At 44.9% G+C, this 13403-nt stretch overlaps 1 protein-coding gene across 2 annotated transcripts in view; it reads right to left on the reverse strand.

Annotated features, from left to right (window-relative positions):
• Window positions 1-13403, reverse strand: part of lama3 (laminin, alpha 3) — a 321185-nt gene that overhangs the window by 156440 nt on the left and 151342 nt on the right. For both annotated transcript variants that reach the window (XM_063060575.1, XM_063060566.1), the window contains exons 24-28: window positions 10450-10592; window positions 9389-9495; window positions 7464-7611; window positions 4521-4684; window positions 1001-1109 (exon numbers count right to left, since the gene is read on the reverse strand). In XM_063060575.1, coding sequence (XP_062916645.1) covers window positions 1001-1109; window positions 4521-4684; window positions 7464-7611; window positions 9389-9495; window positions 10450-10592 — 671 coding nt within the window. The remainder of the gene's footprint in view (window positions 1-1000; window positions 1110-4520; window positions 4685-7463; window positions 7612-9388; window positions 9496-10449; window positions 10593-13403) is intronic.

A 13403-nucleotide genomic window follows, 5' to 3' on the forward strand; every position in this document is an offset into this window, starting at 1 on the left:
GTAATTGTTATATGGTTATACAAGTCAATAGCATCATAACATTTTAAGTAACGTTTGGATATTAAACACACAGCACATATTTTCCCCGTATGAACATATAAAATCATTGCAACACACCAATATCGCTGAATCAGTGGGAGCCCTGGGCTTGTTTCCCTGCAACAAGACGGTCCCATCGAGGGGTGATGGGAGACAGCGATACTCGAAGGGGGTTCCGTATGTCCAGTCTATTCCACAATTTAATTTTTGTTGCATTCATTGCAGAGATATGTTGGAAATGGAAGCAACGTTTTCAGTGCTTTCGTGGCTATCTCAGGATATTTAGCCTTGACTTTGATCCAGAATGCCGGCAGAGATGTTATGTCAAACAAACTTTTCAGCCCGCTGTCATTTGCAAGCTCGAGGAATTGATCTCCTTCCTGCGCTGACATGGATGACGCGCGTGTAATGACCTCACGCGCATTCAAGCTCAGTAGTGGCCGTGACAGGGAATGAGGAAAGGTGCAGCTAACTCCTATCGCCAAATTATATCGTTTCCTCGCGGCTCGGTAGCACATGCTTTGCGGCCCGGTGGTTGGGGACCGCTGATCTAATCTAATCTAATCTAATTTCTAAAGTAGAGACATGTTCAGCACAATTTTGTGGGCCGAAGGGCCTGTATTGTGCAGTAGGTTTTCTATGTTTCTAATCACGGCAGTCTAGCAACACTCTGATCACCTTGTCACTTCGGACTTTGTTCCAATTGTGTTTTCCTGTAAAAATTGCGTACAATTTTTATGTTTCCCTTGTGACTGCTGCTTATCTGATGCCATGTGCCTGTGATGCTACTGCCAAGTATGTTCGACATTGCACCTGTACATACAACAATAAAGCCAACTTTGACTTTTTCACTATCTCGATGCAAGCACTGCAGGCAAAACAGAAACTTATCATGGCATATATGATAACAATAAACTAACACACACACACACGCACACAGTGCAGGAACAGATGAACTTACTAGTAAAAAGCTGATGGATGTTCCCTGTAGATGGAGCTCAGCGTCAGAAGACAATTCGAATATTGCAATGCGATTCTGGTGGTCAATTGCCACACTCCGACAGAAGAAACTGCAGTAAACACACACAGACACAGAAACATCTCCCATAAGTACAAACATTCAGCATGTTCATATCATTAGGCAGACTGGTGCTGTCATGGTGCAGGAGGGGTAAGAGAAGAGCAACAGATTGTGACAGGATCAGGACCCCGTTAGGAGGCGACTCAAGGTGCAGCTGATAATCCGATGTTAAGGGACTTCAAAGGTATTTGGACAGGCACTGGAGAGAGGGTGTGTTGCAGGACAATAGGGAAGGAGTGGAGGAATGGGACTGTTGGTTTGGTACCATATGCAAACAGTATGAACATGACAGACCAAACAGCCTCCTTCCCTGCTAGATCAGTACTACGATTCATTGAGCCAAGGAAGCTTTCAGCCCAGTGACTCTACACAAGCCATCCTGTTTCCAGCTGAATCCAACTTCCCAACAAATAACATTGGACAAGGATGTTAGAGCTTCTAAACCCAGAAAGCAGGCATGGTTTGGTTCATGTCATAAAAGGACACCATCCCTAGTGGCCAACTCCTGATGGCCCTGGCTGCTCAGAGAAACGATGATTGTAGCTGTGGATGAGAGTCAAATCCCCTTCAGACACCCAGCACCATTCCTCAGGTCTGAATCCTTCCCAGTCCACAAAGAACTGCGAACACCCTGAACAGTTAATGAATCCACAATTCTACTTATGGCGAAGACCTGTTCCCCATCAACAAACCTGGGTGGCGGTGGGACTAACGGGCTGGTGTTTCAGCCTTTTCTTCTTTGTATCGAAAAAAGGACAGGAGCCTGCAGTCATGCATTGATTATAGAGGGTTGAATTGCACATTGGTCAAGAATCGTTACCCTTTTCCACTCATGAACACTGCCTTCAAGATTCTCCAAGGGGCAAGAGTACTCTTGAAGCTGGATTTGTGGACTGCGTACAACCTGGTTCACATAAAGGAAGGTGACGAGTGGAATACAGTATTCAAAACACCGATAGGGCACCATGAGTATCTAATCATGCCTTTTGGGGGATGGAACAACAATAGATTGAGTCAGGGCTAGGGCTATCACTCTTTGATCTCTTAATGTGTCCCACTTTTCCTCTGCCAGATGATTATTGTGGGCAAGGCCTCCCCATTCCAGCCACTCTCTTGGGCCGTCCAAAATTCAATCTTGTAGTGAGCTGCTGACCTTCCACCCTGTCGAATCTTCATCAGGCGGTCCAAGGCTCAGCTGGCTTCATCGGGGTGATGAAACTCCTTCCTCATGGTGACCCTCCACCCTGTCGAATCTTCATCAGGTGGTCCAAGGCTCGGCTGGCTCCATCAGGGTGATGAAACACCTTCCTTATGGGGCCATGAACTCCTCCAAATCTGAACAAACCTCTGACTTTCATTCTCAGTGCATAGAGGCCCAGGCCAGGGCTCTTCCAGTCCGAAGAGAGATAATGAAGACTAACTTTCTGCACTCCAAAGGGAACTGGGATGGCTGGAGTTCAACCACTAATGAGCATTAGATGAGGAAGCCACGCCAACAGCCCGGACACCGTCGAATCTCTCTGGGGTTGGAAGATGGATTGGCTCCATAGTGACCAACAGCCTCTCTTGAGTGACTGTGGCTTCCTCCCTGCAATGGTTGGCACTTGGTGACCTGGAGGTCACGTATCTCCAGGCTCTGTCTTGAAACCTTTTCGCTGTGGTTGCCCACAGCTCACAAAAGGCTCCAATATCCCACTGGGTCCATGTTGACACAATCACACTGTGATGAGAGACCTTACGAGGATGGTTTGGACCCAACTGCACGAGTAACCAAAGCAAGGATCGAGACGTGGTGTCATAGAAACATAGAAAACTACAGCACAATACAGGTCCTTCGGCCCACAAAGTTGTGCTGAACATGTCCCTACATTAGAAATTTCTAGGCTTACCTATAGCCCTCTATTTTTCTAAGCTCCATGTACCTACCCAAAAGTCTCTTAAAAGGCCCTATCGTATCCACCTCCACCACCGTTGCCAGCAGCCCATTCCACACACTCACCACTCTCTGAGTAAAATACTTACCCCTGATATCTCCTCTGTACCTACTCCCCAGCACCTTAAACCTGTGTCCTCTTGTGGCAACCATTTCAGCCCTGGGAAAAAGCCTCTAACTATGCACACGATCAATGCCTCTCATCATCTTATACACCTCTATCAGGTCACTTCTCATCCTCCATCGTTCCAAGGAGAAAAGGCCAAGTTCACTCAACCTACAAGGCATGCTCCCCAATCCAGGCAACATCCTTGTAAATCTCCTCTGCACCCTTTCTATGGCTTCCACATCCTTCCTGTAGTGAGGTGACCAGAACTGAGCACACTACTTCAAGTGGGGTCTGACCAGGGTCCTATATAGCTGTAACATTACCTCTCGGCTCTTAAATTCAATTCCACAATTGATGAAGGCCAATACACCATATACCTTCTTAACCACAGAGTCAACCTGCGCAGCTGCTTTGAGCGTCCTATGGACTTGGACCCCAAGATCCCTCTGATCCTCTACGCTGCCAAGAGTCTTACCATTAATACTATAGTCTGCCATCATATTTGACCTACCAAAATGAACCACTTCACACTTATCTGGGTTGAACTCCATCTGTCACTTCTCAGCCCAGTTTTGCATCCTATCGATGTCCCGCTGTAACCTCTGACAGCCCTAAACACTATCCACGACACCCCCAACCTTTGTGTCATCAGCAAACTTACTAACCCATCCCTTCAATTCCTCATTCAGGTCATTTATAAAAATCACGAAGAGCAAGGGTCCCAGAACAGATCCCTGAGGCACACAACTGGTGACTGACCTCCATGCAGAATATGACCCATCTGCAACCAATTTTTGCCTTCTGTGGGCAAGCCTGTTCTGGATCCACAAAGCAATGTCCCCTTGGATCCCATGCTTCCTTATCAAACTCCATTGAGACACGGTATCAAAGTGGATCGAGAACAGAGCACAAATCGAACACTCGGTGAACTTACTAGTAGAGCTTACGGTTGAGTACCGAACCTCAGTTTACATACTCAATTCTTGGCTGCCAATTAGCGGGACTGTCCTGAATCTTTAAAGGGGCTGCACCAGCTATCCCTACTCCGAGGAGTTAGACCGTCAAAACCTCAGGCACTGGCACGGTTGGGTGCATGTCGTAACACTTTGGGCCAGAAGGGCCTGTTACCGTGCTGTATCTGTAAATAAATAAACACAACCCTTCATTTCCCTGGGGAAAAGCTATCACTAGGAAAGTCTTCCCATGGCATTTTTAATCGACAGCTTCCTGGATTAACCTGCTGCGTTTAAGCCACAGAATCTGAACAAGTTTCCCACATTTTTGACGAGCAGTCACTCATAGTAGTCATAGTCATACTTTATTGATCCTGGGGGAATCAATATCCTGCTATATCCTACCTGTATCTGCAGCTGTACAGGTTAAACTTCCCATGAGCGGCCGTATCCGGAGGGCCATGCTGTGCTACATCAAGGTACTGTATCCCCTCTCCTTGGCGAGCATATTCAAGGACAAGAACATACTGTCCTGGCTGAGGAAGCTGAATCCTAAACCGCACTTGAACCTGGTGAGAGGAGAAGTGTGTGACGATCAAAATGCTGTAAAGCCTGGCAATCAGTTCAGACAGAGGAACTTCAATCAGAAACACTGACTGGTTTCCCTCTCACATACAACTCCTGTGCTCCCTCAGGTGTCTGTGTTAAGTTGCTGTTGGAGATCCCAGCACCACAACTTGGAGAAGAGTTGAACTGGGGGCAGTAAGAGCCTCGTGGTGGTGGTGTTGGTGATTGGTGGTGTTGTACATTGAGTAGAAGGTTGTTGTAGGTTACAATGGGCTGGGCTGAGAAGTGGCAGATGGAATTCAATCTGGAAAAGTGTGAAGTGATTCACTTTGGAAGGTTGAACTTGAAGGCAGAGTGCTTGAAGGCAAGATTCTCAGACGTGTGAAGGAATAGAGGGATCATGGGGTATATGTCCACAGATCCTTCAGAGATGTTGCGCAGGTTGATAGGGTGGTAAAGAAGGCGTATGGCATGATGGTCTTCATTAGCTGGGGGCTTGTTTCAAGAGCTACAAGGTAATCTGGTTAGATCACACTTGGAATAATGTGTTCAGTTCTGGTTCCCTCATTATAGGAAGCTTTAGAGAAAGTGCAGTGGAGATTTACCAGGATGCTGCCTAGATAGAGTGCATGTCTTATGAGGAAAGGTTGAGCAAACTAGGGCTTTTCTCTTCAGAGCAAAGGACTTGATACAAGTGTATAAGATGATAAGAGGCATAGATAGAGTGGACAGCTAATGACTTTCCCAGGGTGGAAATGGCTAATATGAGGGGCATAATTTTAAGGTGATTGGAGGAAAGTATAGTGGGCATGTCAGAGGTTGTTTCTTTTTTAAATACAGAATGGTGGGTGTGTGGAACACAGCGCAAAGCATGATGATAGAGGCAGGTACGTTAGGGACATTTATGAGATTCTTAGATAGGCATATGGATGAAAGAAAAATGTGGGAGGGAAGGGTTAGATTGATCTTGGAGTAGGTTAAAGGGTTGTCACAACATTGTGGGCTGAAGGGCCTGTAGTGTGCTGTACTGTTCTAACATCAGAATCTTAGTGGAGAATTACCTCCAGGAAAGGAGGCTCCAGGTCTTCCGCTGTTATCATGCAATGCAATCCTTGTTCTCATGAAGGGTCTTCACCCAAAACGTTAACTGTTTCCTTTTCCACAAGTGTGGCCCAACCTGCTGAACATTTCCAGCAATTTCCATTTTTATTTCAAATGTCCGTGTTGCAATTGTGTAAAACTTTGTTTAGACCATAGGGAATTGGCAGTGGAGAGAGTCACAGCTTTAAACTCCTGCACGCTAACATATTGGATGATCTATCCTGGGCCCAGCACATAGATGCAATCACAAGGAAGACACAGAAGCATCTTAGGAGGTTCAGCAGGTTCAGCTTGTCACCAAATATTCTCACAAACTTCTGCAGGTGTATTGCTGAAAGTATACTGACAGGCCTGGTAGAGTAATTTCAATATGCAGGAACATAAAAAGCTGCGGAGTAGTGGGTTCTGCTTAATACCTCACAGGCACAACCTTCCCTCCCATCGATGACTCTGCAGGAGGTACTGCCTCAAGAAGGCAATACTGAACATCAAAGATCCCCACTATCCAAGCTATGCCATCTTCTCACGGCTACCTGTCTCTTGAACTCAGTGCCTTGTCTAGTACAGCAAGCATGCCATATTGTCTTAACAACCAGTGCAGCCATATAAACTGCATTTACTGAAATAAATGTGGTGCATAGTTAGCACAACACACTTGCTAATATCAAAACTTTGATCAGAAACACAGAACACAGCAAAGTACAGCACAGTGCAGGTCCTTCAGCCCACAATGTTGTGCTGACTTTTAAGATCAACCCTTCCCTCCATTTTTCTTTCATTCATGTGCCCATCTAAGAATCCCTTTAATGCCCCTATTGTGACTGCCTCTACTACCACTCCTGCCAGCAGGTATCATGAACCTATCATTCTGTGTAGAAGAGCCATCTCTGTCAACCCCCTGCTTTTACCTCCATCATCATCATCACCACGTGCCATGTCCTATGATGTGGATGATCATGGTCTCCACGGCTGTGATTGTTCTTGGAAAATATTTCTGCAGAAGTGGTTTTCCATTGCCTTCTTCTGGCAGTGTCTTTACAAAACAGGTAATCCCAGCCATTATCAATACTCTTCAGAAATTATCTGCCTTGTATCCCATCTCCTTAAAATTAGTCTCCTTCCTATTAGCCATTTCCTCCCTGGGAAAAAGTATCTGACTGCCCACACAACCCACGCCTCTTATCATCTTATAGTCATAGTCATACTTTATTGATCTCGGGGGAAATTGGTTAATTGTTTATACATTCGGTTATACATTTCTGACAAATCACCTTTCATCTTCCTTTGCTCCAAAGAGAAAAGCTCTCTCTTTCTCAACCCTTCCTCATAAAACATGCCCTCTAATCCAGTCAGTAGCCTGGTAAATCTCTTCTGCACCCTCTTTGAAGCCTCCACATCCTTCCTATAATGAAGGGACCAGAACTGAACACATTATTCCAAGTATGGTCTAACCAAAATTTTGCAGAGCTGCAACATTACCTCACGGCTCTTGAGCTCAGTCCCCCGAATAATGAAGGCCATCACAGCACACAACTTCTTAACTACCCCACCAACTTGCGTGGCAACTTTGAGGGGATCTGTGGATGTGCACCCCAGATCCCTTTGTTCAAAAGTCTAAGCACGAGAGTAAACAAGAAACCACGCGGCCAAGTGGAAGGTAAATGAGGTGTTCATTAGCACCTGTCTGCCAGTAAGGTCAGCCATTATTGCCTGGGCAGATGTTAGCAGCTGGTCTGTAGTCTGCCGTTTGCCGTCCACTCTGTACATACCATCATTGACTCCTACAGCTGGGAAAGAGTCCAGGGGCAGGTACTTGTATAGCAAGCAGCTGTTAAGAAGAAGTAACAGTCAAGACCATTAGACAGCACAAGATGCTGGAATTTGGAGCAACACACAATCTGCTGGAGGATCTCAGCCAGTAAAGCAGCATCTACAGGGGGAATTGTTGATGTCTCGGGTGTGAATCCTGCATCAGTACTGATATCAGCAGTTCGGAGGAGGGAACAGCTCTGTATCATTTCTGGACGGTGTATACTGCTCCCTCATCAACCTTCTCTCCTCTCTTTCCCTCCTGACTCTTCATCCCAGCCCTTTTTGTTCTCCCATCCTCTCTCACACCACTCCAGGTTCCTAAGATGAGTCCCAATGCAGTGTTTCAAACCGAAACATCATCTCTTCCTTACCCCTCACAGATGCTGCTCCGCATGCAGAGTTCCTCCAGCAGATTGATGCAAACTAATAACACAGTCTATCTTTAATAAGTATTCAAAGCTAATCTGAGCCTTTAATTCATAAGAAGCATTTTTTTCTTTATTCATCCATGGGATGTGGACAACACTGGCAAAGCCAGCAGTTATCATCTATCCCTAAACACCCCTGAAAATTGATGGGTCTGGATCAGACAGAGTAAGGACAGGAGATTTCCTCCCCTGAAGGACATTAATTGGTTTTCACCTGACTCTGATACCAGTTACTTCTTTTTAAAAAGTTCCATATTTATTTAATTATTTAGATTAAAATTTAGCAGCAACCATTTAAAAGACATTTTCACAGGTCTCTGCAGTGTTGAACGATGAGACCAAACCTGATAGAGGTTTATAAAATTATGGGAGACGCAGATAGGATATTCAGTCAATATTCTTACCAGGGTTGAAATGTCTAAACTAGAGGGTGTGAATTTAAGGTGGGGGCTTTTTTTTTACATAGACTTGTGGGTTCCTGGGATGATTTGACAGTGGCAGTGGTAGGAGATACAACAGTGACATTTAAGAGGATTTTATACATACTAATATGGACTAACATGTATGGAGAAATGGAGGAATATGGATCAGGTACAGGCAAAAGGGATTTCGTTTATTTTGTTATTGTAATCAGGTCAGACATCACAGGCCGAAGAGCCTGTTCTTGTTCTCTACTATTCTATGTTCTATGCACTAAAATGGAAAAGGTTTAGAGAGATATGGACTAAACGCAGGTAAACCTGACTAGTTTATACAGGCACCTAGGACAGCATGGACCAGTTAGGCAAACGGCCTGTTTCCATCTGTGTAACTATGAATCTACATTTTTTACATCTTTTTTCTTTAATGTTTACAGAGCTTTATTTACTTGGAAAGGATGAAGATATTATTCATGAGGATGTTACTAGGACTGGAGACTTTGTGTTATAAGGAGAGATTGGGTGGCAGGGTCTTTTTCCCCTTCAGCATAAACGGCAGGAGGGTGACCTTGTAGAAGTTCATGAAATCGTGAGATGCAAAGATAAGAGGAATGGTCACAGTCTTTTCCCCAGGGTAGGGAAGTTTAAAACAGGAGGTCACGGGTTTAAGGTTTAAGGAGAAAGAACGAGTTAAAGGGAACCTGACGGGCAACTGTTCACACAGAGGGTGGTGTGTATACAGAGTGAGCTGCCAGACGCAAGTAAAATTAGAATGTCAGAAAAACATTTGGACAAGTACATAGATAGGAAGGGTTTAGAGGGCCTGAACCAGTTGTGCAGGCAAAAATGTAGCTCAGGTAAACATTTTGGTCAGCATGTACGACTTGGGCTGAATGGCCTGTTTTCATGCTGTATGACTCAATGACGTACATCTATGTTCACTTACTTTTGGCCCCGTTGCATTGGTTCAGCTGTGTACAGGCAGGGTTCTGTCACTTGAAATTGCAAAATGGGAGCTTCATAATATTCACTGGGCAGCAGGACCAGATAATCCTGGTGGGTAGAATTAAAGAGACACAGATATGTTAGGCAATCAGCTGGACAATGGAACTGGGCCAGACATAGAAACATACAGAAACAGGTTCTTTGGCCCACAGTGTGGTGCCCAGCTAATTGAACTAGTAATCTAACTAACTAAACTGTTCCTTCTGCCTGCACAATGTCCGTACCCCTTCCTTTCCTGCACCTTCAGCTGCCTGGCTAAGAAACTTCGGAACACCCTTCTCATATCTGCTTCCCCCACTGCCCTTCGCAGTGCATTCCCCACAGCAAATACTCTCTGCAGGCAAAACTTGCCCCACACATCTCCACTGAACTTAATCCCCTCATCTACGATGCATGATGCCTCATAATAATGCATCCTGGTATGAGACATTTCAACCCTGAGATGAAGTACTGGCCGTCCATCTATGCCTCTCATAATCTTACAAACCTCTACCAGATCTGCCCTCAGGTGCAGACTTGTGCTGATTAATGTACAGGTCCTTCTTGGGTTACAAATGCCCAGTTTACTGATCCTGTGTACATGGGATCAAGCATTCAGGAGACAGATGGGACGGATCTGCCAGCTGCCATGGGATTGGAGGTGCCTTCTGCCTGGTAGGAATGGGGCATCTCCACGTGCCCTCTCTTTCCCAGCCACAACCCCCAACATCTTGAGCCACACCTTTCGGGGGCTGTATGAGGCACAACAGAGCTGGGTGTACTCACTCACTCCCTTGCTGAGTCAGTGAGACTGGTTAGCGGCTGCTATTCCCATATCTTCTGCCTCTATCTCCTATTCTCTATTGGAAACAGTGACAGTGACAATAAACCTGATTCTGATTGTGTTTCTGTTTGTTTCTCACTAATGGACAGCTTACAGAAATGGACCCTATTGCAACCCGGGGACTGCCCTGTGTTACATATTGAATATTGCAGTGCAGAATTCCCAGGGCTGTCCCTCACCAACAGCACGCCCTCTGCCTCAATGCTGACAGTCCAACTTCCAGGAGTGAACACGAAAGGGTCACCGTAGTTGCTCCTTGAGACAGTAACGAAAGAAGGTTCCTTACTGCGAGCAAAGATGATCTCTTTTGTCTGCGGAGACACTGCAAAGAACGTGAATAGACCAGGTCACTAGTGAAGAGACAGACAATGAGAGGTTGAGATTTAGAGCATGAATATTTGACCCAGAGTTTGAACGTTCACTCTGTGGCACCTGACATTGATAATTCCAATGCAACACACAAAGGTGCTGGAAGAACTCAGGGGATCAAGCAGCATCTATGGAGTAAAAAGGTCCTGCAAATGAGGATCCTGACCAAAACATCAACTGTCTCTCGGGTAATGATGAGTTTGAGTACAGAGAGGAAATTAAGAACCTGCTGGCATGGTGCAAAGACAATAACCTATCCCTCAACGTCAGCAAGACGAAGGAATTGGTTGTTGACTTCAGAAGGAGTAGCAGACTGCACGACCCTATTTACATCAGTGGTGCACAAGTGGAACAGGTCAAAAGCTTTAAGTTCCTCGGGGCCAGTATCACAAATGACCTGACTTGGTCCAACCAAGCAGAGTCCACTGCCAAGAAGGCCCACCAGCACCTTTACTTCCTGAGAAAACTAAAGAAATTTGGCCTGTCCCCTAAAACCCTCACTAATTTTTATAGATGCACCGTAGAAAGCATTCTTCTAGGGTGCATCACAACCTGGTATGGAAGTTGGCCTGTCCAAGATCGGAAGAAGCTGCAGAAGATCGTGAACACAGCCCAGCACATCACACAAACCAATCTTCCGTCCTTGGACTCACTTTACACCGCATGCTGTCGGAGCAGTGCTGCCAGGATAATCAAGGCCATGACCCACCCAGCCAACACATTTTTCCTCCCTCTTCCCTCTGGGAGAAGGCTCAGGAGCTTGAAGACTCGTATATCGAATCAAATATTGCTGTGATGATTGTATGCTCTAGTATCAATTGTTTGGCAACAATAAAGTCCATTTCCCTTCTCAAATGCTGTCTGACCTGCTGAGTTCCTCCGTCTCCTTTGTGCATTCCTCCAGAATTCTTGCATCTCCAGCCTTTCCTTATCTCCACTGATACTTCCCTTACAAAGTATTTCAGATTTTCACAGGCATAGATTGATATACAGACCATTCCCAACTTATGTCATCCAAACATAGAAACAAAGTGCTTGGGAGACTGGTAGGATGAATTTGCCGGCTGTTGCGTGGTTGCTGGCAACTGCTCATGACACTGGCTAGAATTTGGTCTCTTTGTCAGCAGTAAAATCTTTTAAAACAGTATCAATATTATTAGCCTGAGTTAGGCTTGGGCTAGATTTGTTAATATCAGGTTTATTATTAAAAATGGAAAAACAATATCTAACAATATCCAAAATGCTTCTCCAGACTACGGGACCACTCCCCTCTGCAGCCATCTCTGCCACGTGGGAACACATTTGTGAACAGCAAACTGTTTGGGTTATGAACAATTCTCAAGAAGGGAATCCCGCTGTAATCTGGGGTAGACTCATGGCCATATCTCTGCCAATTATAGAACTTGGCCAAATTGTTCAATTCCAGTGTCCCAACTTTGTGGATTTCTTAAATAATGACAGAAATCTTTGGAAAATAAAAGCAGGAAATGCTGGAAATACTCAGCAGGTAATTAGTAATTGATTTATGATTGTCACATGTACTGAGGTACACTGAAAAGCTTTTGTTTGCATACCATTCAGAAAGATCACTTCATACATCAAAGGCAGTTAAAAATGCAGAACACACAGTATGTTCCAGTTACAGAGAAATTGCAGCGCAGGTAGACTAATAAAGTGCTAGAGCCACAAAGAGGTAGATAGAGAGATCAACTGCTTTTTAGTGTATGAAAGATCCATTCAAGTCTGATAACAGCAGGATAGAAGCTGTTCTTGGGCCTGGTAGTGTGAGTTTACAAACTTTTGTATCAAAATCAGAATTATTATCACTGCCTTATTGGACAGGAAACGTTGTTTTGTGGCAACAGTACAATACAAAGAAATATAATCACTATAAATTGCAAAACAAATAAGAAGTGCATCAAAAGGAATGACAAGGTGGTGTTCCTGGGTTCGTGAGCCGTTCAGAAATCTGATGGTGGAGGGGAAGAAGCTGTTTCCGGATCGTTGAGTGTGGGTCTTCAGGCCACAGTACCTCTTCTCCGATGGGACTGAGAAGAGGACACGCTCTGAATAGTGTCGGTCCTTAATAATGGATGATCTTCTCAATGGAAGGGGGTAGAAGTGAGAATGACTGGGGTGGGAGGAATATTTGATTATGTTGGCAGCTTTCTGGAGGCAGTGGGAAATGGACATTGACACAGTAGAGGGGAGGCTGGTTTGCACGATGGACTGGGCTGTGTCCAGTACTCCTTACAATCTCTCTGGCCGCATCAGAGGGAAGAGAAACAGAGTTAATATTTCAGATTTAAGACCCTTTGTCAGATTGATGAAGGATCTCCTACATTAAACATTACTTCTGGTTCACCTACAGATGCTGACAGATCTGTTGAGTATTTCCAGCATTTTCTGCTTGTATTTTAGATTTCCAGAATCTGCAGTTTTTGTATTACCACTTAATAGCAGATTTTCTTTTGCAATTTTTAATCTAAAAGTTTCTTGAAAGTACCTGTTAAATCTGTCTCCTTCCATGCTGGACATTGCCAGATCAGCTGACAGCCCAAAACATACATTCTCCTCTGGTTCTTTAGTGTATTACCTTCAATCCGAGACACCACATGCTCTTTCCACAGGATGCGGTTTCTCCCCATACCCTTTATCACAACTCTCCATAATTGTTAACACTCTCAGACACTCTCCTTAAACCTCTGAAGAGAATTTTACAACGGGGTAGCAGGAGGCATGTAGTTCTTGACATTAGCACGTG

Source organism: Mobula hypostoma, chromosome 1 (genome assembly GCF_963921235.1).
Source record: "Mobula hypostoma chromosome 1, sMobHyp1.1, whole genome shotgun sequence".
In the NCBI taxonomy this organism is placed as follows: Eukaryota; Metazoa; Chordata; class Chondrichthyes; order Myliobatiformes; family Myliobatidae; genus Mobula; species Mobula hypostoma.